The 22,353-nt window shown below is 43.2% G+C and overlaps 2 protein-coding genes and 1 pseudogene across 2 annotated transcripts; all 3 read left to right on the top strand.

The window, feature by feature from the left end:
* The first annotated feature begins 468 nt into the window (after window positions 1-468).
* Window positions 469-4,099, top strand: LOC115688250 (ABC transporter B family member 15-like; annotated as a pseudogene).
* Window positions 4,100-8,266: 4,167 nt separating this feature from the next.
* Window positions 8,267-13,019, top strand: LOC115688219 (ABC transporter B family member 15-like). Its single transcript, XM_056313679.1, has 7 exons — window positions 8,267-8,509; window positions 8,590-8,644; window positions 8,894-9,072; window positions 9,171-9,628; window positions 9,798-10,338; window positions 10,513-11,400; window positions 11,531-13,019. The coding sequence occupies exons 1-7, from the start codon at window positions 8,267-8,269 to the stop codon at window positions 12,914-12,916; spliced, it is 3,750 nt and encodes a 1,249-aa protein (XP_056169654.1). The 3' UTR covers window positions 12,917-13,019.
* Window positions 13,020-14,947: 1,928 nt separating this feature from the next.
* On the top strand, window positions 14,948-20,072 carry LOC115688220 (ABC transporter B family member 15-like). Its single transcript, XM_030613983.2, has 7 exons — window positions 14,948-15,439; window positions 15,526-15,580; window positions 15,833-16,011; window positions 16,112-16,569; window positions 16,740-17,280; window positions 17,437-18,324; window positions 18,458-20,072. Exons 1-7 carry the CDS (start codon window positions 15,179-15,181, stop codon window positions 19,841-19,843), a joined length of 3,768 nt encoding a protein of 1,255 aa, XP_030469843.2. The 5' UTR covers window positions 14,948-15,178; the 3' UTR covers window positions 19,844-20,072.
* The last annotated feature ends 2,281 nt before the right edge of the window (window positions 20,073-22,353 follow it).

Below are 22,353 nucleotides of genomic sequence, written 5' to 3'. Positions count from 1 at the left end.
TCAAGTTGATTTTATAATTATAAATAGTTGGATCTACTCTAGATTCCACAAAAGTAAAATCCATGTTTATTCAGAATTTTCAGTTTTGTTACCAATTCTGTCCGGTTATTCATCAATTCAATGTTTATTCAATTTTTTTTCTTCAAGATAATGTGATCCCATTTCGCGGTAGGGTTTGGAGTGGGGTCAACTTGTACTTGTAGGAATGGGGAGAGTGGACTCCTGTCTGGAGGGTAGATTCAAGTTCGTGATACTAATGAATGACGGCATGCTTGGACCTTTCGATTGTGATAGTCCTATCTGTTTCTTTTGTTTCAAGCCTCATATTTGGCGACCATTCCAACCACTGGCAAGGGCCATAAGATCAGCTGACTTATGAATCTGTCCGGACATACATTAATAGCAGACTATAAATAATGGTTGCTCTTGGCCAAGAAGAGACGCCACCAAGCCCTTTAGCATCGGTTCTGGTCTCATCTTTCACTCTTTCTAGGAGGAAGCAACATGCAAAGAAACATTTAAAGTCAATCAATTAATCAAAGACGAGTTGAGAATCCTTACGTTGGTTGTTCCTGGAAGAAACTTGGGAGAACAAAAATGGGAAATGAGAGACAGAGCAATGTGGCGGAGGAGGAGGAGAAGAAGAAAGGGTGGTCGTCAATAGGCTCCACATTCATGCACGCAGATGGAGTGGACAAGTGCTTGATGGGTCTTGGCTTCTTTGGTACCGTCGCTGATGGCTTCTCTACGCCCCTCTTGCTCTATGTCACTAGTCGGCTCATGAACGACATTGGCTCCGCTTCTTCACTGGATTCCGAAACGTTTCGTCACAAGATCAACAAGGTACACACGGCCATCTCTCTCTTGAGTTCGTAACAAGGCCATATCGATCTGTTTCCCTCACTCTGGATTGTGTTTCTGCAGAATGCACTGGTTCTCTTGTACATGGCCTGTGGATTGATATTTGCTTGTTTGCTAGGTGGGTCACACTGTTACTCGCGTTCCCTTTTTGGGTTTTTTATTTTATCTTGGCAAGGGTTGGAAATAAAAGAAAAGTTGAGATTTTGCCCAACTTTTTCTGACCATGATGGTGATGGTGATTGTATTCAGAAGGGTATTGCTGGACCAGGACTGGCAAGAGGCAAACCCAAAGAATCAGAGCCAGGTACTTGAGAGCTGTGCTCAGGCAAGACGTGACCTACTTCGACATGCATGTGATGAGCACGTCCGAGGTCGTCACCAGTGTATCCAGCGGTAGTCTCATGATTCAGGATGTCCTAAGCGAGAAGGTCCCTAATTCAGAATCTGAATCTCTCTCTGTTATGTCATGTTTTAATTATGATAGCTAAATGTTTCTAAACTAAAATTATAGGTCCCTAATTTTCTTGTCAACGTGTCGCTGTTCGTGGGGAGCTACATAGCGGCATTCGTGATGTTGTGGAGACTAGCAATAGTTGGGTTCCCCATTGCCCTGTTCCTCATAATCCCGGCCATGATACATGGGAGGACTCTAATAATAATTGCAAGAAAGATCAAGGAAGAGTATAATAAGGGCACACATGAAATCATTTCTGTTTTTCTATTTTCTATTTTTCTGTTTCCATAAACAGGTTTGGAACAGAAATCCGTTTGGTAATCCAATTTCATTTTTCTATTTTTGGAACAAATTTCTATTTCAGAAATAAGTTTGTAACAGAAATCAGAAGTAAAAAAAATCTACTTTTCTCATTTCTTATTTTCTATTTCTAGAATAGAAATGTGAAATAAAAACTCTTCTTATCGCTTGTCGTCACTACTAGCCGGCCACCCCCTTACCGCCGGCCGCCTCCCCCCACCGCCGGCCGCCTCCCGCCGATGTCCTTCGTCGACCGCCTCCTCCCACCGCCATCCTCTGCCGTTCATCGCCGCCCAACGCCGGCCGCAACCCGCCCACCGCCGCCTCCCGCCATCCTTCGCCGCCACCTGTCGGCCACTCGGAAGCGGCCGGCCGCTGGCCACCGCCCGCTACCTCTTGCCGCCGACCACCGTCCTCCGCCGCCCGACGCCATGGGCTCAATGGTCTGGGTTTATTTTTTTACAAGACCACGAGGAGATTAAAGCAAAGATAAGGATTTATGCATTCTGCTTTCTGGGTTTGGCCGTGTTCTCGCTCTCAGTCAATGTGAGCCAACATAACAACTTCGCTTTCATGGGGGAGTGCTTGACTAAGAGGATCCGAGAGAAGATACTCTCTAAAATCCTGACTTTCAAAGTTGGATGGTTCGATCAAGATCAGAACTCCAGAGGTTCGGTTTGCTCTAGACTCGATAAGGATGCTGTTGGAGACAAACGCAGAAAAACAAATACAGAATACAAGGATTTACGTGGTTCGATCACAAGGTGATCTATGTCCACGGACGAGGCAAAACAAGATTCCACTATAATCAAAGAGAGTACAGTTTTCAGAAGTCGAAAAATGACTTAACAAAACCTCTCGTATCACAAAACGAAAATCTCTCTTAATTAATGAAAAAACCCTAGCCGCGGTATTATATAGGGCTCCCCAAAAAAAAATTTCTCGGGGGTTACGTCCCCGAACCCCCGAGACATTTGTTCGTTTGCTCCAGCTTGGGCGGACCGCTATAGAGATTTGTTCGCTTGCTCCGGGTTGGGCCTATCGGCCCAACCCTCCCCGTCACGAACTAAATCTCAATTTTTTCTCCACGTTTGGGTCGCACAAAAATATGTCGGGTCTGTTACTGAAGACAATGTCAGAGAAGGCCATGAAGGCCCAAGACGATAGCAGCAACCTTGCGGGGGATGCAGTCTCTACCAGCCGAACTATCATTTCCTTTTCTTCCCAAGAGCGCATCCTCAATATGCTCGAGAAAGCCCAGGAAGCCCAGGAAGCCCCGGAACGAGAGAGCATCCGGCAGTCGTGGTATGCTGGTATTGGACTAGCTGCCTCGCAATTCTTTACAAAGTGCGCATGGGCTTTAGATTTCTGGTACGGAGGCAAGTTGATTTCACAAGGGCAAATCACATCGAAAGAGCTCTTCGAGACGTTCATGGTCTTGATCAGCATAGGCCGAGTGATTGCAGATGCCGGAAGCATGACGACAGACCTTGCCAAGGGCTCAGACACGGTCGGGTCCATGTTCACAATATTGGACCGGCAGACCAGAATTGAAACTGAAGACACAGAAAGTTACCAACCGAGACAAATAACAGGCCATGTAGAGTTTTGCAGTGTAGATTTCGCATACCCTGAAAGGCCGGATGTCACCATCTTAAAGGACTTCTCATTCAAAATCGAAGCAGGGAAATCGACCGCATTAGTGGGACAGAGTGGATCCGGAAAGTCGAGCCTCATTGGCTTGATCGAAAGATTCTACGATCCGATCAGAGGCATGGTAAAAATTGACGGACGAGATGTGAGGTCATACCACCTCTGGGCCTTAAGGAAGCACATTGCATTAGTCAGTCAGGAACCGACTCTGTTCGCCGGCACAATTAGAGAGAACATTGTCTACGGAATATTGTGCGAGATGAGTGAAACGGAAGTCGTCGAGGTTGCCCGGGCTGCAAACGCTCACGACTTCATAATGGCATTAAAAGACGGATACAACACGTGGTGCGGAGACAAAGGAGTCCAGCTCTCCGGTGGGCAAAAGCAGAGAGTCGCCATAGCGAGAGCCATACTTTGAAATCCGACACTGTTGTTACTTGATGAGGCGACTAGCGGGCTTGATAGCCAGTTGGAGAAGGTGGTGCAGAACGCTCTGGAGCGCTTAATGGTCAGACGAACCACGCTAATGGTGGCACATAGGTTGAGTACCATACAAGCGTGCGACGTGATCGCCGTGCTAGACAAAGGGAAGGTGGTGGAATAGGGGAGCCACTCTTCCTTGATGGCTAAGGGTCCGGCTGGAGCTTACTACTCGCTCGTGAACCTCCAGAGCACGCTGAGCGTCTCAGAAGGTCTCAAGTAATGCGGGATGTGAATCTTCTTAAAACAGGGAAAAAAAACCATGGGAAATGTAGTTGAGGCACTAAGAGTATGATAATAGCTCTTGATAACCGTTTGTTAATACACGTTTCTGAATTTTTAGGAGTCGCGTAGGTTGTTGTTTGCTTTCTTTGCAACTGTTGTTAACCGTTCTAGTAGCTATCAAGCAAAGTGCCACCGATCAATCAATGAACATAAGTTGTTCTATTTTATATTCATGTTATCTTTATATTTGAGTATTGCCTCGAGTCTTCGTACCTTTAAATTTTTCTCGTGAATCCACATTTCTTGTCCAAGAATCAACAAAGGACCCTTTGCATCGTTTGTCAATTTCCATATTGATCCATATCTTTTTTTTATTTTTTTGGTCAAAACATCGATCCATATCTTGAAAGGTGCTTTGTCGACACTTTTCGGCAAAGCACATCTCCATTGCGGTTCCGAAAACACCAACTCATGCACGGATTAGGTGCAATTAAACTATGTTGTTCTGGCCAGTAAAAAGTCATTACTGATCATTTTTATCTGATTCAGCCGTCGCACTGAGTCGTTCCTTCTCCACGGCTTCATCTCAGGACTAAAGGACAGGGTTGACACCTGGTGCGACAACAGGGGGTGCAACTCTCCGGCGGTTAGAAGCAGTGCATCGCCATAGCCCAGGCCAGACTGAAGAAGCCAAGCGTGCTGCTGCTGGATGAGGCGATCAGCGCGCTCGACGGGCAATCGGAGAGGATGGTGCAAGATGCATTGGAGGGCCTGATGGTGTAAGCAGGACTGGTGTGGTGGTGGCTGCTCACAGGTTCAGCACTAAACAACTGTGATGTGAATGTGATGGCAGTGTTGGACAAGGGCAAATTGGAAGAGAAAGGGACTCACACTTCTCTGTTGGCTAAGGGTCCTGGAGGAGCTTACTACTCTCTAGCCACCTTGCAAATGGGTCCTAACAATGCTGTGCAACTTACTCCAATGTTGCTTCACCGTGTTGATGTTATCCTCTTTATGTAACACGTCATTTGAGGCCGAGATTCCAAAAAAATAAAATCCATGTTTATTCAGCATTTTCAGTTTCGTTACTGATTCTATCCGGTGATTCATGAGTTTGAGTTTATTAGGATAAGTACACCGAAAGTTCTAAAACTTGTCACAAATGCAATTGAATCCTAAAACTTTTAAAAAGTGCAATCAAGTCTTAAAACTTTCAAAAAATGCAATGAAGTCTTAAAACTTTCAAAAAATGCAATGAAGTCTTAAAACTTGTCACGAAAATGTAATCTAGTCCTAAAAATTTCGAAAACTGCAATCAACGTACGGAAGGACTTGATTGGACCAATTTGACAAGTTGTAGGATTTGATTGTACTTTTTGAAAATTTTAGAACTCAATTATATTTTCGTGACAAGTTTTAGGGCGTAATTGCACTTTTTGAAAGTTTTAAAACTAAATTGGACTTTCGCGATAAATTTTAGGACTTCTGATACACTTGTCCCAAGTTTATTTAAATTTTCTTTTCCTTCGAAAGAATGTGACCCAATTTCCATATTAGGGTTTGGAATGGGGTTAATTAAAAAAAAATTCCCCGGGCTTAAAGTAAATCCCTCTCGTTTTGGCCAAACAAGACGCAACATATAATAGTAGAAATAGGGGAATCTTCTCTGGAGGGTAGATAAAAGTTTGTGATACTAATTAAGTCTTAATTCCTTACGCTAACTTTAACTCAAATTTCAATTCTGTCGCAATTTTTTTTATTTTATAAAAAAAAACACCAATTTTAGTTTGAGATCCGTTTTTTGCCTAAATTTTTTTTTGTCTCATAAAAAAGCACAAACTTTCAGTCGATATCCAAATTTGATCCGGGGGGAGTTTGTGCAATGCCATTAAGGATGCGATATATCATTCTACATATACTTGGCAACTCGCAGTTGTATTGACATGGAAAGATCATACACAATCCAAAAGCTTTCCTTGTTTTCGGACGCCGCCGATTGCAAGTCCAGGATTTCGTTTTTCTCAATTTTCGGATATGCTCGGTCCAGCGAATCGCTTGTTCATGCCTCTTGTGCCCAAGTCATATCAATCATGTTGATCTCATCATTCACGTGATAAATTTGGTCGATAGAATGAGAACCAAAGAGCTTGGATAACAATTGTTTTTGCAAATTTACCGGACCATCATTACCTTTTGAAGATTCCCGAACGTCTGCGAGGAAACAACATCAGTCAAAGCTAGAAGATAGTTTGTTGAAGACGACCTTAGCAAGGGTTGTTTTGCCAACACCGCTTATTCCGTGAATTCTAAGAAATCGTACACCATCAGATCCCACATCCAACATTTTGATTATAGCTTCTACACGATCATCAACTCCGACTAAATGCTCAGTCACATTTTCATATGCAACCTTCAGCTTATCCGGCGAAGGCTTCGGCAACGACAACCAAGAGTCGCCTTATACACGTGGAACTACACGTCGAATTCTTAACAACATCAGTGGATGAAAACTTGACAGGAGCTGGATTTTGGAATGCCGACTGAAAGTTGGTCTTTTTTATGAGAAAAAAAAAAAGGCTTGTGCCAATATTGGGACCCAAACTCAAACCGTTGATTTTCCAGGCAATTAGGCCAACGAAAGAAACGATGGCACACTTGTACTTTTCGATTGTGATAGTCGTAACTAATGAATGATTTGGGATGATCCTGCCAACCACTCGCGTGTTCCATAACGTGTATTATCATAACAATGATACTAATAACATTCTTTGGACTCTTAAGCATTTTTTTCTGATTCCGAAAGAGACCACCCCGATATTTTACTCGCGACAGATTGTACCCGAAACCACACATACTTGCATTTAAAACCAGATATTGGAATCTCGAAGATCCTGCATTAGTGCAGGAGTCAAATTAACTACAAGAACCTTGTCCATCTGATGATTCAAAGGCAAGATCAGATGAGCCGCGAGAAATAGTCGATCCACGTGAACTGCGAATACAAAATATAAACATCTGAAGAAACGAAGATGAACATGATGAAAGAGAAGAACATCTGAGTCGTGATCCGTGCGCATCACTGATCGGGTATCAGAAGCTGCTGCTGATGCAGAATCACAGACGTTGAAGTCAACTCTTATCTCCCTTGAACTGTGGCCGTCCCGCATGTCTGGAAAGATTTGATACCATCAGAATGATCGCTGCATCAACAACGTGTTTCTAATTTGTGGAAACGTGCACTTACTATTATTCAATTGGGATATAAGTAGTAATTAACAGGTGATATCACATTGTTATTTCTTAAGATAATTTAACAAAACCGAAACTTATTCGTGATTTTTCCTTCCAATCTACGATTATTTCGCTCAATGTCAATCTTTCAAAAGAAAAACTCGAAGAACGATCTCAAGGGTACATTTTGTTTAATATTGAAAATTTCATGATAAAGGAAAATATTTTCCATGTTCATTTGTTTGATGGTTTAGAGAAAGTGATTTGTTTCTTGTTAGAAGGGGAAGTCTTTTTTTCCCAATCTAAGCTTGTGGTTTTTGGGCCATAGAAAATATTTTCCATAAGTCGATTAGCTTTCCGTCATCCAAATACCGAAAAGAACAATTTTCCTTCAAACAAACGGACCTTAAGACACTCATTAATTTTCCTTAGATGTGCATTGAAGATATAAATTCTTCTATTAGATAAGAAGGGAGAAATTGTTCAAAAAGTCATAAACCTATTGTACGATGACCAATTCAGTCCTAAACCTTTCAATTGTACCAATTTAATTCTAAACTTTTTAACGATTTGCCAATTTAATCATAAACCTTTCAATTGTACTAATTTAGTCCTAAACTTTTTGACGATTTGATAATGTGGTCCTTTCGGCCAATTATCTAATAGGTTTAGGACCAAATTGGTAAATCTTCAAAAGGTTTAGAAATAAATTGACACAATTGAAAGGTTTAAGACTAAATTGGCACAGTTAAAATGTTCATGACTAAATTGACAAATCATCAAAATGTTTAAGACTAAATTGGCACATTTGAAAGGTTTATGACTGAATTGACTGATGTATAATAGGTTTAGGACTTTTTGGATAATTTTTTTTTGTTATAAATAATGGCCGCTCTTGGCCAAGAAGAAACACCACTAACCCCTTCAGCTTCGGTTCTGATCTCATCTTTCAACGTCATTCTAGAGGAAGTGACAAGCAAAGCAACATTTTAAGTCAATCAACATATTTGACAGTTGAGTCTTTACGTTGGTTGTTCTCGAAAGGAACTTGGTATAACAAGAATGGGAAATGAGAGACAGAGCAGTGTGGCGGAGGAAAAGAAGAAGAAGGGGTGGCCGTCGATAGGCTCCATATTCATGCACGCAGATGGAGTGGACAAGTGCTTGATGGGTCTTGGCTTCTTCGGAGCCGTCGCTGATGGCTTCTCTACGCCCATCTTGTTCTATGTCATTAGTCGGCTCACAAACGACATTGGCTCTGCTTCTTCTCTAGATCCCGAATTGTTTCGTCACAACATCAACCAGGTACGCACAACCATCTCTCTCTGAGCTCATAACGAGGCAATGGTGATCTCTTTCCCTCACTCTGGATTGTGTTTCTGCAGAATGCACTGATTCTCCTGCACATGGCCAGTGGATTGATGTTTGTTTGTTTTCTAGGCGAGTCACACTGTTTCTCTTGTTCCCTTTTTGTGTTTTGTTGTTTTATCTTGGTAAGAGTTGGAAGTAAAAGAAAAGTTGAGATTTTATGATTACGATTGCATTCTTTCAATGACATTTATAATGCACCCACCATTTGGTGGTTGTTGGTTTCATACATGTAGAAACTCTTGTGAATGTTCTAGTGTGGAAATGCTTCTACGACTTGCCAACATGTTCCAACTGTGATGGTGATGATATTTGATTCAGAAGGGTACTGTTGGACCAGGACTGGTGAGAGGCAAGCGGCAAGAATGAGAGCCAGGTACTTGAGAGCTGTCCTCAGGCAAGACGTGACCTACTTTGACATGCATGTGACAAGCATGTCCGAGATCGTCACCAGTGTATCCAGCGATAGTCTCGTGATTCAGGACGTCCTAAGCGAGAAGGTCCCCAATTCATAATTTCAACCTCTGTTATATTGTGTTTCATTTATGATTTTCAATTACCAGTGTATTAGCTACGTGATTCTAAATTGAAACTGCAGATCCCTAATTTTCTTGTCAACGTGTCGCTGTTCGTTGGTAGCAACATAGTGGCATTCGCAATGTTGTGGAGACTGGCAATAGTTGGGTTCCCCTTTGCTGTGCTTCTCATAATCCCGGGCGTGATATGTGGGAGAACTCTAATAATAATTGCAAGAAAGACAAGGGAAGAGTATAAGAAGGCCGGTACGATAGCAGACCAGGCGGTTTCTTCCATCAGAACTGTTTATGCCTTTGTCGGTGAGAGTAAAATGCTTTCAGAGTTTTCTAAAGCTCTTGAAGGCTCTGTGAACTTGGGGCTGAGGCAGGGCTTGGCTAAAGGCTTAGCGATTGGAAGCAACAGTACTATCTTCGCCATTTGGTCTTTCATGGCATATTATGGTAGTAGGATGGTCATGTACCATGGATATAAAGGTGGAACGGTTCAAGCCGTTGGCGCGTCCATTACTTTTGGTGGAGTGTAAGTAGGGTTCAGCTTTCTTTGAGAATTTCAAATTTGACTCGTATTCTTGCTGTTAATACATTCAGGAAACATAGTCATGTGCCTATGCTAGTTTAAGATTTAGGAAATTGCCTTGTTCTAGAAGCAATTGATTCTGACTTTTGGTCTTATTTTATATTGATTGTAGGGCATTGGGTTCTGCTTTATCCAACCTCAAGTACTTCTCGGAAGCGTGTTTGGCAGGTGAGCATATAGCGGAGGTGATGAAGAGAGTGCCCTCGATTGATCCAGAGAACATGGATGGGGAGACCATACAGAATGTGGCAGGAAACATTGAATTTAGACATATCGAGTTTGCATATCCGTCAAGACCTGGAAACATCATCTTTAGCGACTTCTCTCTCTCGATCCTGTCAGGAAAGACTCTAGCTTTGGTTGGTGGCAGCGGCTCGGGAAAATCCACGATAATATCCCTCCTGCAGAGGTTCTACGACCCGCTCAGCGGAGAAATACTCCTTGATGGGATCGCCATTAATAAGCTGCAAATTAAATGGCATAGATCGCAAATGGGACTAGTGAGCCAAGAGCCGACACTCTTTGCAACTAGCATAAAGGAGAATATACTCTTTGGCAAGGAGGATGCCGAGATGAAGGAGGTGATCGAAGCTGCCAAGGCTTCCAATGCTCATAACTTCATCAGTCAGTTGCCTCAGGGGTACAACACGCAGGTCCGGTCCTTTTGTTTCCTCAGATTGTATATATTTTCAATGCGTTATGTGCCTGCTCACTCGAGTCCGATACCAATGACGTACTAAAGGTTTTTGATTGGGAGAATCTTGCATCTATGTATTGTGTTACATAAACCATGTGAAAGTACATAAGCTTACATTTGTCTTAAGCAGGTAGGGGAAAGAGGCATCCAATTGTCAGGAGGGCAGAAGCAGAGAATAGCTATCGCGCGAGCTATCATTAAAGCACCCAGAATCCTCCTCCTAGATGAAGCAACGAGCGCATTAGACTCTGAATCAGAGAAAATCGTCCAGGACGCACTCGATCGAGCTTCCATCGGTCGCACAATGATCATCATTGCTCACCGGCTATCTACTATACGACAAGCCAATAACATCGCTGTCGTTCAGAACGGGCAAGTGATAGAGACTGGCAATCATGAAGAGCTCATCCAGAACGAAGATGGCCTCTACACCTCGTTGGTCAATCTTCAGAAATCAGAGAAACAGAAACCGACAGGTCAAGATGAGAAACTGAAGAACCAAATCACATCTTCCATATTAAGCATGGATGGATATAGTACTAGTAGCCGCCATAGCCTATCTAAGGTGAGTCGCTCCAGCTCAGCGAGGTCCATGGCGGCAGTTGGTTCGGATGATCAAAAGAACCCCATTCCATCTTTCCGAAGATTGATAGCTTTGAACATGCCCGAGTGGAAACGAGCGATCCTGGGGTGCATCAGCGCAATCTTGTTCGGCGCAGTTCAACCGGTGTATTCTTTTGCCATGGGCTCAATGATCTCGGTTTATTTTTTGAAAGACCACGAGGAGATTAAAGCAAAGATAAGGATTTATGCATTCTGCTTTCTGGGTTTGGCTGTGTTCTCGCTCGCGGTCAATGTGATCCAGCATTACAATTTCGCTTTCATGGGGGAGAACTTGACTAAGAGGATCCGAGAGAAGATGCTCGCTAAAATCCTGACTTTCGAAGTCGGATGGTTCGATCAAGATCAGAACTCCAGCGGTTCGGTTTGCTCTAGACTCGCTAATGATGCTAATGTGGTAACTACAATTCCTTCATCGCACTTCGCTCATTCTGGTCCTCAATGTCTTGAATACAGTGTATTAACAGTTACATCTAGCGGGATGGCCTCGTATTGATGGCTAATGCTGCTTCAACACTTCTGTGCAGGTGAGATCTTTGGCGGGTGACCGAATGGCTCTAATTTTGCAGACATGCTCGGCTATAATAATTGCCTTCAGCATGGGTCTGATAAACGCCTGGAGATTCGCCCTTGTAATAATTGCGTCGCAACCCCTTATTATAGTCTGCTTCTACATGAGAGGAATGCTACTAAAGACCATGTCTCAGACGGCCATCAAGGCTCAAGAAGAAAGCTGCAAACTCGCAGCGGATGCGGTCTCCAACCACCGAACTATCACGTCCTTTTCTTCCCAAGAGCGCATCCTCAATATGCTCGAGAAAGCCCAGGAAGCCCCGGAACGAGAGAGCATCCGGCAGTCGTGGTATGCTGGTATCGGACTAGCCGCCTCGCAATTCTTTATGAAGTGCGCTTGGGCTTTAGATTACTGGTACGGGGGCAAGTTGATTTCGCAAGGGCAAATCACATCGAAAGAGTTCTTCAGGACAATCATGGTCTTGATCAGCACAGGCCGAGTGATTGCGAATGCCGGAAGCATGACCACGGACCTTGCCAAGGGCTCAGACACGGTCTGGTCCGTGTTCGCCATATTGGACCGGGAGACCAGAATCGAACCCGAAGACATGGAAGGTTACCAACCAAGAAAAATAACAGGGCATGTAGAGTTTTGCAGCGTACATTTCGCATACCCAGAAAGGCCAGATGTCATCATCTTAAAGGACTTCTCATTCGAAATCGAAGCGGGGAAATCGAACGCATTAGTCGGACAGAACGGATCCGGAAAATCGACCCTCATCGGCTTGATCGAAAGACTCTATGATCCAATCAGAGGCACGGTAAAAATCGACGGACGAGATCTGAGGTCATACCACCTCAGGGCTTTACGGAAACACATAGCATTAGTCAGTCAGGAACCGACTCTATTCGCCGGCACAATAAGAGATAACATTGTCTACGGAATATCGCACGAGATGAATGAAACGGAAATCGTCGAGGCTGCACGGGCTGCGAACGCTCACGACTTCATTGTGGCGTTAAAGGATGGATACGACACATGGTGCGGGGAAAAACGAGTCCAGCTCTCTGGAGGACAAAAGCAGAGAGTAGCCATAGCAAGAGCTATACTGCGAAACCCGACACTGTTGTTACTGGATGAGGCCACTGGCGCGCTCGACAGCCAGTCCGAGAAGGTGGTGCAGAACGCGCTGGAGCGCTTAATGGTCGGACGAACCACGCTAATGGTGGTGCATAGGTTGAGTACCATACAAGCGTGCGACATGATCGCCGTGCTAGACAAAGGGAAGGTGGTGGAGAAGGGAAGTCACTCTTCCTTGTTGGCTAAGGGTCCAACCGGAGCTTACTACTCGCTCGTGAACGTCCAGAGCGTGCCGACCAGCTCGGAGTGTGTTGAATAATGCGCAACGTGAATCTGCTCAAAAGAGGGAAAAAAAAATCAACAAGATTCGTTATCTGTCGAAATTCATTCTATTAAATCAAGTCAATTCCAAGTTAATTTCATGTTCATAAATAGTTCGATCCACCCTAGATTCCAGCGCGAACTAATTGAACCGTCACGATCGGAACGAACGAACGAACGGGGCGCGCGCTTTGGAAGAATTCGATCCCCATGTTCACTCGGATTTTCGGTTTCGTTACTAATTCTGTTCAGTGAATTCCTGAATTTGTGTTTATTTAAATTTCTATTTCCTTCGTAATGACGTGACCCTATTTCCGTAGCTAGCGGGGTTAGGAATGGGGTCAATTCGAATTCATTCCGCAGGCTTAACCCCACTATGTTTTGGCCAAACTAATGTGACACCATTTGTACTAGTGATGTCATACTTGTGTCCTATTGTGACGGACCTAAACTCATTGTTTTGTTTCCAGCCTCGAGTCGGCGAACATTCCAACCACTAACGTGTTCCATCGTAATAATAATAACATACTTCGGAACTTAAGCATTTTTCTTATTCCGAAAGAGACCGCCCCGATATGTTACTCGTGACAGATTTATACATCAACCGACGCATACTTTAATTTAAAATCTTATGTCGGAATTTTGTTTTTGGTGGTCCTGCAATTTTTTAATGTTGGAATTAAACTAACTTTCAAGTGCCTCATTCATCTAATTCTAGGGGAAGGTGACATGGGCTACCCAAAGAAGTCCATACAATTACACATATGCACTGTAAATACAGGATGCGAATATAATATCGATAACCACCAAAGAAAAAAATGGTAAAAGAGAGAGAATATTTTAGGGCGCGAAGGATAACCATTATCTTCCCTGGCCCAATTTCTGGCTGGAAACAGAAAAATATATTTCTATTCCCTATACGAGTTTTTTAGCAAAAAATAGTGTTTGATAACGACACAAAATTTTTATTCCCGGAATAGAAATTCGTTTGATAGGTTGTTCTTAAATTTATGTTCCTGGTGGCCAGCGGCGGACGGGCGGCGAACGGCCGACGAGCGGCGGCGGGCGGCAGTGGACAGTCGGCGGGTAGCAAGGGCAAGCAATAAGAGAGTTATTATTTCTGTTTTTGTTCTAGAAATAAAAAAGTAAAAAAAAATCTACTTCTCATTTTTGTTCCAAACCTATTTTTGAGTTATAAATTTGTCTCGGAAATAAAATCAAAAAATGAAATTCGTTGCCAAACAGATTTCTGCTCTAAATCTGTTCCTGGAAACAGAAAAATTGAAAAAAAAAATAGAGAATTATAATGATTATTATTTGCGCCTTTAGAGTCGTGATCCATGCCGTAATCAAGAGAACTAAAAAATAATGAGCTGGAAAAAGAAGGGCCTCGATTAAGCGTCACTGATGACGCCTAATCACCAACGTCGAAGTCAACTCTTATCTCCCTTGACCTGTGTGGCTGTCCCCGCCTACCTTGCAACTTTTTCCAATCCATCATAATAATCACTACATCAAATTTTGTGGTCTTTATTTTCCGGAGTTACGTGCATTATTTTATTGTCCGATCGGGATAATAAGTAGTAATTAGCCGGCGATACCATGTTGGCGCATCACGCCATTTTTATGTTCGTTTTCTTAAGATAAATTAAAAGAACGAAGAAGTTTCCCGTGATTTTTCCTTCTAATCTTGTCGATTATCGCTCTTAGGAGGCTCATTGATTTTCCTTAAAAACACGATTTTGAAGATCTAAGTTCTTCAATTAGATGAAATACAAAATCTTGCTGAGTGTAGTTCTATGCACAGTCAAATTTGATGGAACCATTATATGTGATGGTCCATCTGATGATTATGCTTTTTTCTTGCAATGCTTACTTCTTATTTTGATTTTCTGAATATTTCTCTTTTATTATTTTTAATTACCTAAACTACTCAAAACCGTCACATGGCAATTTGTTGGAAAGAATCGATTATTTTGCTGTCCTGAATCTTAAGATCAGTTGACTTTTTGGAGCTGTCAGGATGTCGATCGATGCAGTTATTCAATCCTCCATCTCGCAGGCTATAAATAATGGCTGCTCTTGGCCAAGAGGAGACACCACCAACCCCGTCAGCTTCGGTTCTGATCTCATGTCTCACTGTCATTCTAGGGGGAAGTGACAAGCAAAGCAGCATTTATAGCCAGTCAATCAATCAGCAGATGTGAGAGTTGAGAATCTTTACGTTGGCTTGTCCTGAGAGAAGCTTGGGAAGACAGAAATGGAAAATGAGAGACGGAGCGATGCGGCGGAGGAGGAGGAGATGACGAAGAAGAATAAGAAGAAGGGGTGGTCGTCGATAGGGTCCATATTCATGCACGCAGATAGGGTGGACAAGTGCTTAATGGGTCTCGGCTTCGTCGGAACCGTTGCCGATGGCTTCTCTACTCCCCTCGTGCTCTTCGTCACTAGTCAGCTCATGAACAACATCGGCGCTGCATCTTCTCTGGATCCCGCAACGTTTCGTCACAGCATGAACAAGGTACACACAACCATCTCTATCTCTCTCTGAGCTCGTAACTTGGCAATAGTGATCTCTTTCGCTCACTCTGGGTTGTGTTTCTGCAGAATGCACTGGTTCTCTTGTACATCGCCTGTGGATTGTTGTTTGCTTGTTTTCTAGGTGGGTCACACCGTTTCTCTTGTTCCCTTCTGGGTTTTTTTTTATTTATCTTGGCAAGGGTTGGAAATTGGAGTAAAGTTGAGATTCTGTGAGCACTGGTACATATTTTCAATGACAATTATTATGCACCCACCGTTTTGGAGAAGGTTGCTTTCATACATGTAGAAACTCTTGTGAGTGTTCTAGGTTGGAAATGCTTGTGGGACTTGCCTAACATTTTCTGACCGTGCTGGTGATGATGATTATATTCAGAAGGGTATTGTTGGACCAGGACTGGTGAAAGGCAAGCGGCAAGAATGAGAGCCAGATACTTGAGAGCTGTGCTCAGGCAAGACGTGACCTACTTTGATATGCATGTGACAAGCACGTCCGATATCGTCACCAGTGTATCCAGCGATAGTCTCGTGATTCAGGACGTCCTAAGCGAGAAGGTCCCCGATTCAGAATCTTAATCTCTCTGTTATGTTGTGTTTCATCTCTGATTTTTTATTCCCGGTGTATTAGCTAAGTTTGACTAAACTGAACTTGTAGGTCCCTAATTTTCTTGTCAACGTTTCGCTGTTTGTCGGGAGCTACATAGCGGCATTCATAATGTTGTGGAGACTGGCAATAGTTGGGTTCCCCTTTGTTGTGTTTCTCATCATTCCGGGCATGATATATGGGAGGACTCTAATAGTAATCGCAAGAAAGATAAGGGAAGAGTATAGTAAGGCTGGCATGATTGCAGAACAGGCAGTTTCTTCCATCAGAACAGTATATGCCTTTGTCGGTGAGAGCAAAACGCTTTCCGAGTTTTCTAAAGCTCTTGATGGCTCCGTGAAGTTGGGGCTGAGGCAGGGCTTGGCCAAAGGCTTGGCGATCGGAAGCAACAGTATTGTGTTCGCCATTTGGTCTTTCATGGCATATTATGGTAGCAGGATGGTCATGGACCATCATTATAAAGGTGGAACGGTTTATGTTGTTGGCACGGCCATTACTTTTGGCGGAGTGTAAGTAGCATCCAGCTTTCTCTTAAAGTTTTGATTTTCACTCGCATTCTTGCTGATAATACATTCAGGAAAAGTAGTCCTGTGCCTAAACTGCTTTATAATTTAGGAAATCGCCTTGTTCTAGAGGCAACTGACCCTGACTTGTTTGGTCTTACCTTAAATGATTGTAGGGCATTGGGTGCTGCTTTATCCAACCTCAAGTACTTCTCGGAGGCATGCTCGGCAGGTGAGCGTATAGAGGAGGTGATAAAGAGAGTGCCCCCGATTGATCCAGAGAACATGGAGGGGGAGACCATACCGAATTTGGAAGGAAACATCGAATTTAGACACATCGAGTTTGCATATCCGTCGAGACCTGCAAACATCATCTTCAGAGACTTCTCTCTTGCGGTCCCATCAGGAAAGACTCTAGCTTTGGTTGGTGGCAGTGGCTCTGGAAAATCCACGGTGATATCTCTCCTGCAGAGGTTCTACGACCCGCTCATCGGAGAAATACTCCTTGATGGGATCGCCATTAATAAGCTGCAAATTAAATGGCTTAGATGGCAAATGGGACTAGTGAGCCAAGAGCCAACACTCTTTGCGACTAGCATAAAGGAGAATATACTCTTTGGCAAGGAGAATGCCGAGATGAAGGAGGTGATCGAAGCTGCCAAGGCTTCCAATGCTCATAACTTCATCAGTCAGTTGCCTCAGGGATACGACACGCAGGTCCGGTCCTTCTCTTTCCTCAAATTGTATATATTTTCGATGCTAAGTGCCTGCTCACTCGAGTCCAATATCAATGACGTACGAAAGGTTTTCGATTGGGAGTACTGTGTTACATATACCATGTGAAAGAACATAAGCTTACATTTGCTTCAGCAGGTAGGGGAAAGAGGCATCCAATTGTCAGGAGGGCAGAAGCAGAGAATAGCTATCGCACGAGCTATCATTAAAGCACCCAGAATCCTCCTCCTAGATGAAGCAACGAGCGCATTAGACTCTGAATCAGAGAAAATCGTTCAGGACGCACTCGATCGAGCTTCTGTCGGTCGCACAACGATCATCATTGCTCACCGGCTATCTACTATACGACATGCCAATAACATCGCTGTCGTTCAGAACGGGCAAGTGATAGAGACTGGCAATCATGAAGAGCTCATCCAGAACGAAGATGGCCTCTACACCTCGTTGGTCAATCTTCAGAAATCAGAGAAACAGAAACCGACAGATCAAGATGAGAAACTGAAGAACCAAATCACTTCTTCCATATTAAGCATGGATGGCTATAGTACTAGTAGCCGCCATAGCCTATCTAAGGTGAGTCGCTCCAGCTCAGCGAGGTCCATGGCGGCAGTTGGTTCGGATGATCAAAAGAACCCCATTCCATCTTTCCGAAGATTGATAGCTTTGAACATGCCAGAGTGGAAACAAGCGATCCTGGGGTGCATCAGCGCGATCTTGTTCGGCGCAGTTCAACCGGTGTATGCTTTTGCCATGGGCTCGATGATCTCGGTTTATTTTTTGAAAGACCACGAGGAGATTAAAGCAAAGATAAGGATTTATGCATTCTGCTTTCTGGGTTTGGCTGTGTTCTCGCTCGCGGTCAATGTGATCCAGCATTACAATTTCGCTTTCATGGGGGAGAACTTGACTAAGAGGATCCGAGAGAAGATGCTCGCTAAAATCCTGACTTTCGAAGTCGGATGGTTCGATCAAGATCAGAACTCAAGCGGTTCAGTTTGCTCTAGACTCGCCAACGATGCCAATGTGGTAAATACTATACCTTACCGCACTTCGCTCGTTCTAGTCCTCTATATCTCTAACATGCTGCGTTGACAATTACGTCTAGGGGAATGGCCTCGTATTGATTGATGGCTAATGCTGCTTCGATGCTTCTGTGTAGGTGAGATCTTTGGTGGGTGACCGAATGGCCCTTATCGTGCAGACATGCTCGGCTATAATAATCGCGTTCACCATGGGTCTGATCATCGCCTGGAGACTCGCCCTTGTAGTAATAGCCGTGCAGCCCCTTGTTATAATCTCCTTCTACATGAGACGAGTGCTAATGAAGACCATGTCTCAGAAGGCCATCAAGGCTCAAGACGAAAGTAGCAAGCTCGCGGCGGACGCAGTCTCCAACCACCGAACTATCACTTCATTCTCTTCCCAAGAGCGCATCCTCAAAATGCTCGAGAAAGCCCAGGAAGCCCCAAAACGAGAGAGCATCCGGCAGTCGTGGTATGCTGGTATCGGACTAGCCGCCTCACAATTCTTTACAAAGTGCGCTTGGGCTTTAGATTTCTGGTATGGAGGCAAATTGATTTCTCATGGGCAAATCACATCAAAAGCGCTCTTCGAGACGTTCATGATCTTGATCAGCACAGGCAAAGTGATTGCGGACGCCGGAAGCATGACCACAGACCTTGCCAAGGGCTCGGACACAGTTGGGTCCGTGTTCGCCATATTGGACCGGCAGACCAGAATAGAACCCGAAGACATGGAAGGTTACCAACCAAGAAAAATAACAGGCCATGTAGAGTTTTGCAGGGTAGATTTTGCATACCCGGAAAGGCCGGATGTCATCATCTTGAAGGACTTCTCATTCAAAATCGAAGCAGGGACATCAACCGCATTAGTCGGACAGAGCGGATCCGGAAAATCGACCCTCATTGGCTTGATCGAAAGATTCTACGATCCAATCAAAGGCACGGTAAAAATCGACGGACGAGATACGAGGTCATACCACCTCAGGGCCTTAAGGAAGCACATTGCATTGGTTAGTCAGGAACCAACTCTATTCGCCGGCTCAATAAGAGAGAACATTGTGTACGGGATATCGCACGAGATGAATGAAACGGAAGTCATCGAGGCTGCACGGGCTGCAAACGCTCACGACTTCATTGTGGCGTTAAAGGATGGATACGACACGTGGTGTGGGGAAAAAGGAGTCCAGCTCTCCGGAGGACAAAAGCAGAGAGTAGCCATAGCAAGAGCTATACTGCGAAACCCGACGCTGTTGTTACTGGATGAGGCCACTAGCGCGCTCGACAGCCAGTCGGAGAAGGTGGTGCAGAATGCACTGGAGCGCTTAATGGTCGGACGGACCACATTAGTGGTGGCGCATAGGTTGAGTACCATACAAGGGTGCGATGTGATCGCCGTGCTAGACAAAGGGAAGGTGGTGGAGAAGGGAAGCCACTCTTCCTTGTTGGCTAAGGGTCCGACCGGAGCTTACTACTCGCTGGTGAACCTCCAGAGCACGCCGAACGCCTCGGAACGCATCGAATAATGTGCAGTGTGAATCTGTTTAGAACAGGGCGAAAAAAAACCATTGGAAATGTTGTCAAGGCACTAAGATCATGACAATAGCTCTTTTCTTCTTTTCAAAGTAGAGAGCAGGAGGGGTTTATGCTTGTTTACTGTAATTACATGATTAGCATGCTTCATTATGGTACAGTGTTTTTCACTTGCTCTACATGTTCAGTATTGAAGATTAGATGGGAATAACTTTATTTTCACTTTTTGTCCATAAAGTTGTAAAAGACAGATTAAGAAAAGAATCCACTAATCCAACAGTAACAGTAACTGAAAACAACACTCAATGAGATACATTATTAAGGATGAATAACCCAAGCAATGTGCAGTTTTGAGTAATAACCAGAAAAAAAAATGCCCGCTAAATTAACGATTCGCAATTCGCTGGACAAATATGTTCTTTCACGGAAAAAAAAAAAGACTTTTTTCCATACTAGTGTATTGTTGAAATGTTCGTGAGTGTTACAAAATTTTTGGTAAGTGATTCACGTGAGAGTTTGTAACTAAAAACTAGTGGATAGTTTCATTGAAAAAAAAGTCGTCAAATCACTCTAATTGAGGTTGATAATATCTAAAAATAACTGGTGATTTAAGTCATCATAAAAAATTGCAAACGAAAGTTTGTAAACAATAGAAATGTTGGCAAATTAAGAATTATGAATAACCAAGTAACTCAAAAGAGAGTTAGTAACCCAATACTGTATGGTAGTTTCATGGAGAAAAGTTGGCGAGTTGTACTAATTTAGTTTGGTAAATATCTAAAAAGAGTTAATAAACGAAAAATGTTTCCAATCAAGGTAAATAAAAGTTAGTAACTCAATGAAAAACTCGGTAAATTTTAAAAAAATCAAACGTTTATAATTAACTCGTTATTCAAAGCTAATTTATACTTTAATCTAGCAAAGATTCATAAGTCGCTCTAATTTAGGTTGATAAAAGTTAGTAAATTCCAAGCGCTAGTCAATTGTGCAAATGAAAGTTGATAAGCTAATTAAAAAATTGATAATTTGCTATTATCAGAAAAGAATTGGTATTTTCATGAAACTGTTGGTTAGTTACCAGGTTAAAAACCATGGGTTATTTTTTCCTACCAACAGCTTTTTGACACTTACCAACACTTATTGAAATTAATCAAAAAATGAGAAATAAGAGTTCCATAACATTAGGGCGCCCACGTATGTCATACATGTCTGCAAAATAAGAGATAAATTCTTCCTTTTAGTACTACACTACAATCTCAATCCCGCCTTTCATCTGATTTTGAATTTCTTGAGCTGACTGGATTCGTTGTAGTCCCTCCTATAATACTCTAGCCGTCCTATGAATTGCTTATTCCTAAACGTGTCATGAAGAGTATAACGAACATATCTTGTCTCCACATTGGATCAAGAACGGGATCATCGAAAGGTAAAGCTATTGGTTAATCCCCAAGGATCTCCGAACATTAAGAAGTTCGTTCAAGCCTCCAAGTTATGAAGAAACCTTCGCTTCAGTTGTGAAGGTCGGAACTGTAAGACTAGCATTAGCTATTGCAAATTGCTATGGTTGGAAGCTTCATCAACTAGATGTCAAAAATGCATTTTTGCATGGAGACCCGAAAGGAATACCATTCGGGTAATATTTCCAAAGGAGTTACACCTACTACTAACAAAATGAAAAGCAGCGAGCTCCGCAACAAAAGCGAAGCGAGCCGCGCAAGCAGCGCACATCCGTTTTTCAGCTGGTTTCCAAAAAAAACTTGACAAATAGGGGGAAGGGTTCCAAACCTAACCTAGGTTGGGAAGCGGAATTGCATGGACAAACTTGATAAGTGAGAACCGTTTCTTCTAGTACATGGTCTATATGAAGAAACATAGGTTGCTCATAAGTTTTAGGAACATTACAAACAGTCTAAATACCTGCATATAGGGGTGAGCTAAAGGTCCAGTTCAATGTCGGTTCTAAGGAAAGCCGATCCGGTTCTTGGTTCAATTCTCAATCCCATGGCTGAAATTGCCAGTTCTACCCGGGAACCAGACCGGTGGAAGCAGAACCGGCTTGGAACTGGTCTTTTGAAAAAAAAAAACACACTTTTCACATATGAAGAATCGAACCATGGTCTTGAACATAAACAAACAATAATATAACTACTTGACAAACATATGTTTTTGTAGTGAAATGGTATATCATTATAAAAAATTGATTTGTTTGGGGACTAATTCTCAGGTACAACCGGGAGTCACAAGGTCCCGACAACCAGTCGTCCCTACCCGAACATCAGCATTCTCTAAAAGCCTTACTAGATCAGCTAGGTTTTTCTTTTTTCTTTTTTGGTCGGAAGATCAGCTAGTTCAACCGGGTAAGATTTGGCTTTTGATAAAGGTAGTCTGACAAGTCATGTCGGTTTAACCATGCCACACGCTAATCCATTTAGCAGAACCTTTACATCTGATAAAGAATGCTTGCTGCTCGGTATTGGATGAATGCCTCGATTTGGGAAATATG

This window comes from Syzygium oleosum, unplaced genomic scaffold, assembly GCF_021117445.2.
Source record: "Syzygium oleosum isolate NSW1041296 unplaced genomic scaffold, Sole_v2.1 Sole_v2.08, whole genome shotgun sequence".
Taxonomy (NCBI): Eukaryota; Viridiplantae; Streptophyta; class Magnoliopsida; order Myrtales; family Myrtaceae; genus Syzygium; species Syzygium oleosum.
Note: the sequence above shows the minus strand (reverse complement) of the source record. Positions and strands in the feature narration are given on the sequence as shown.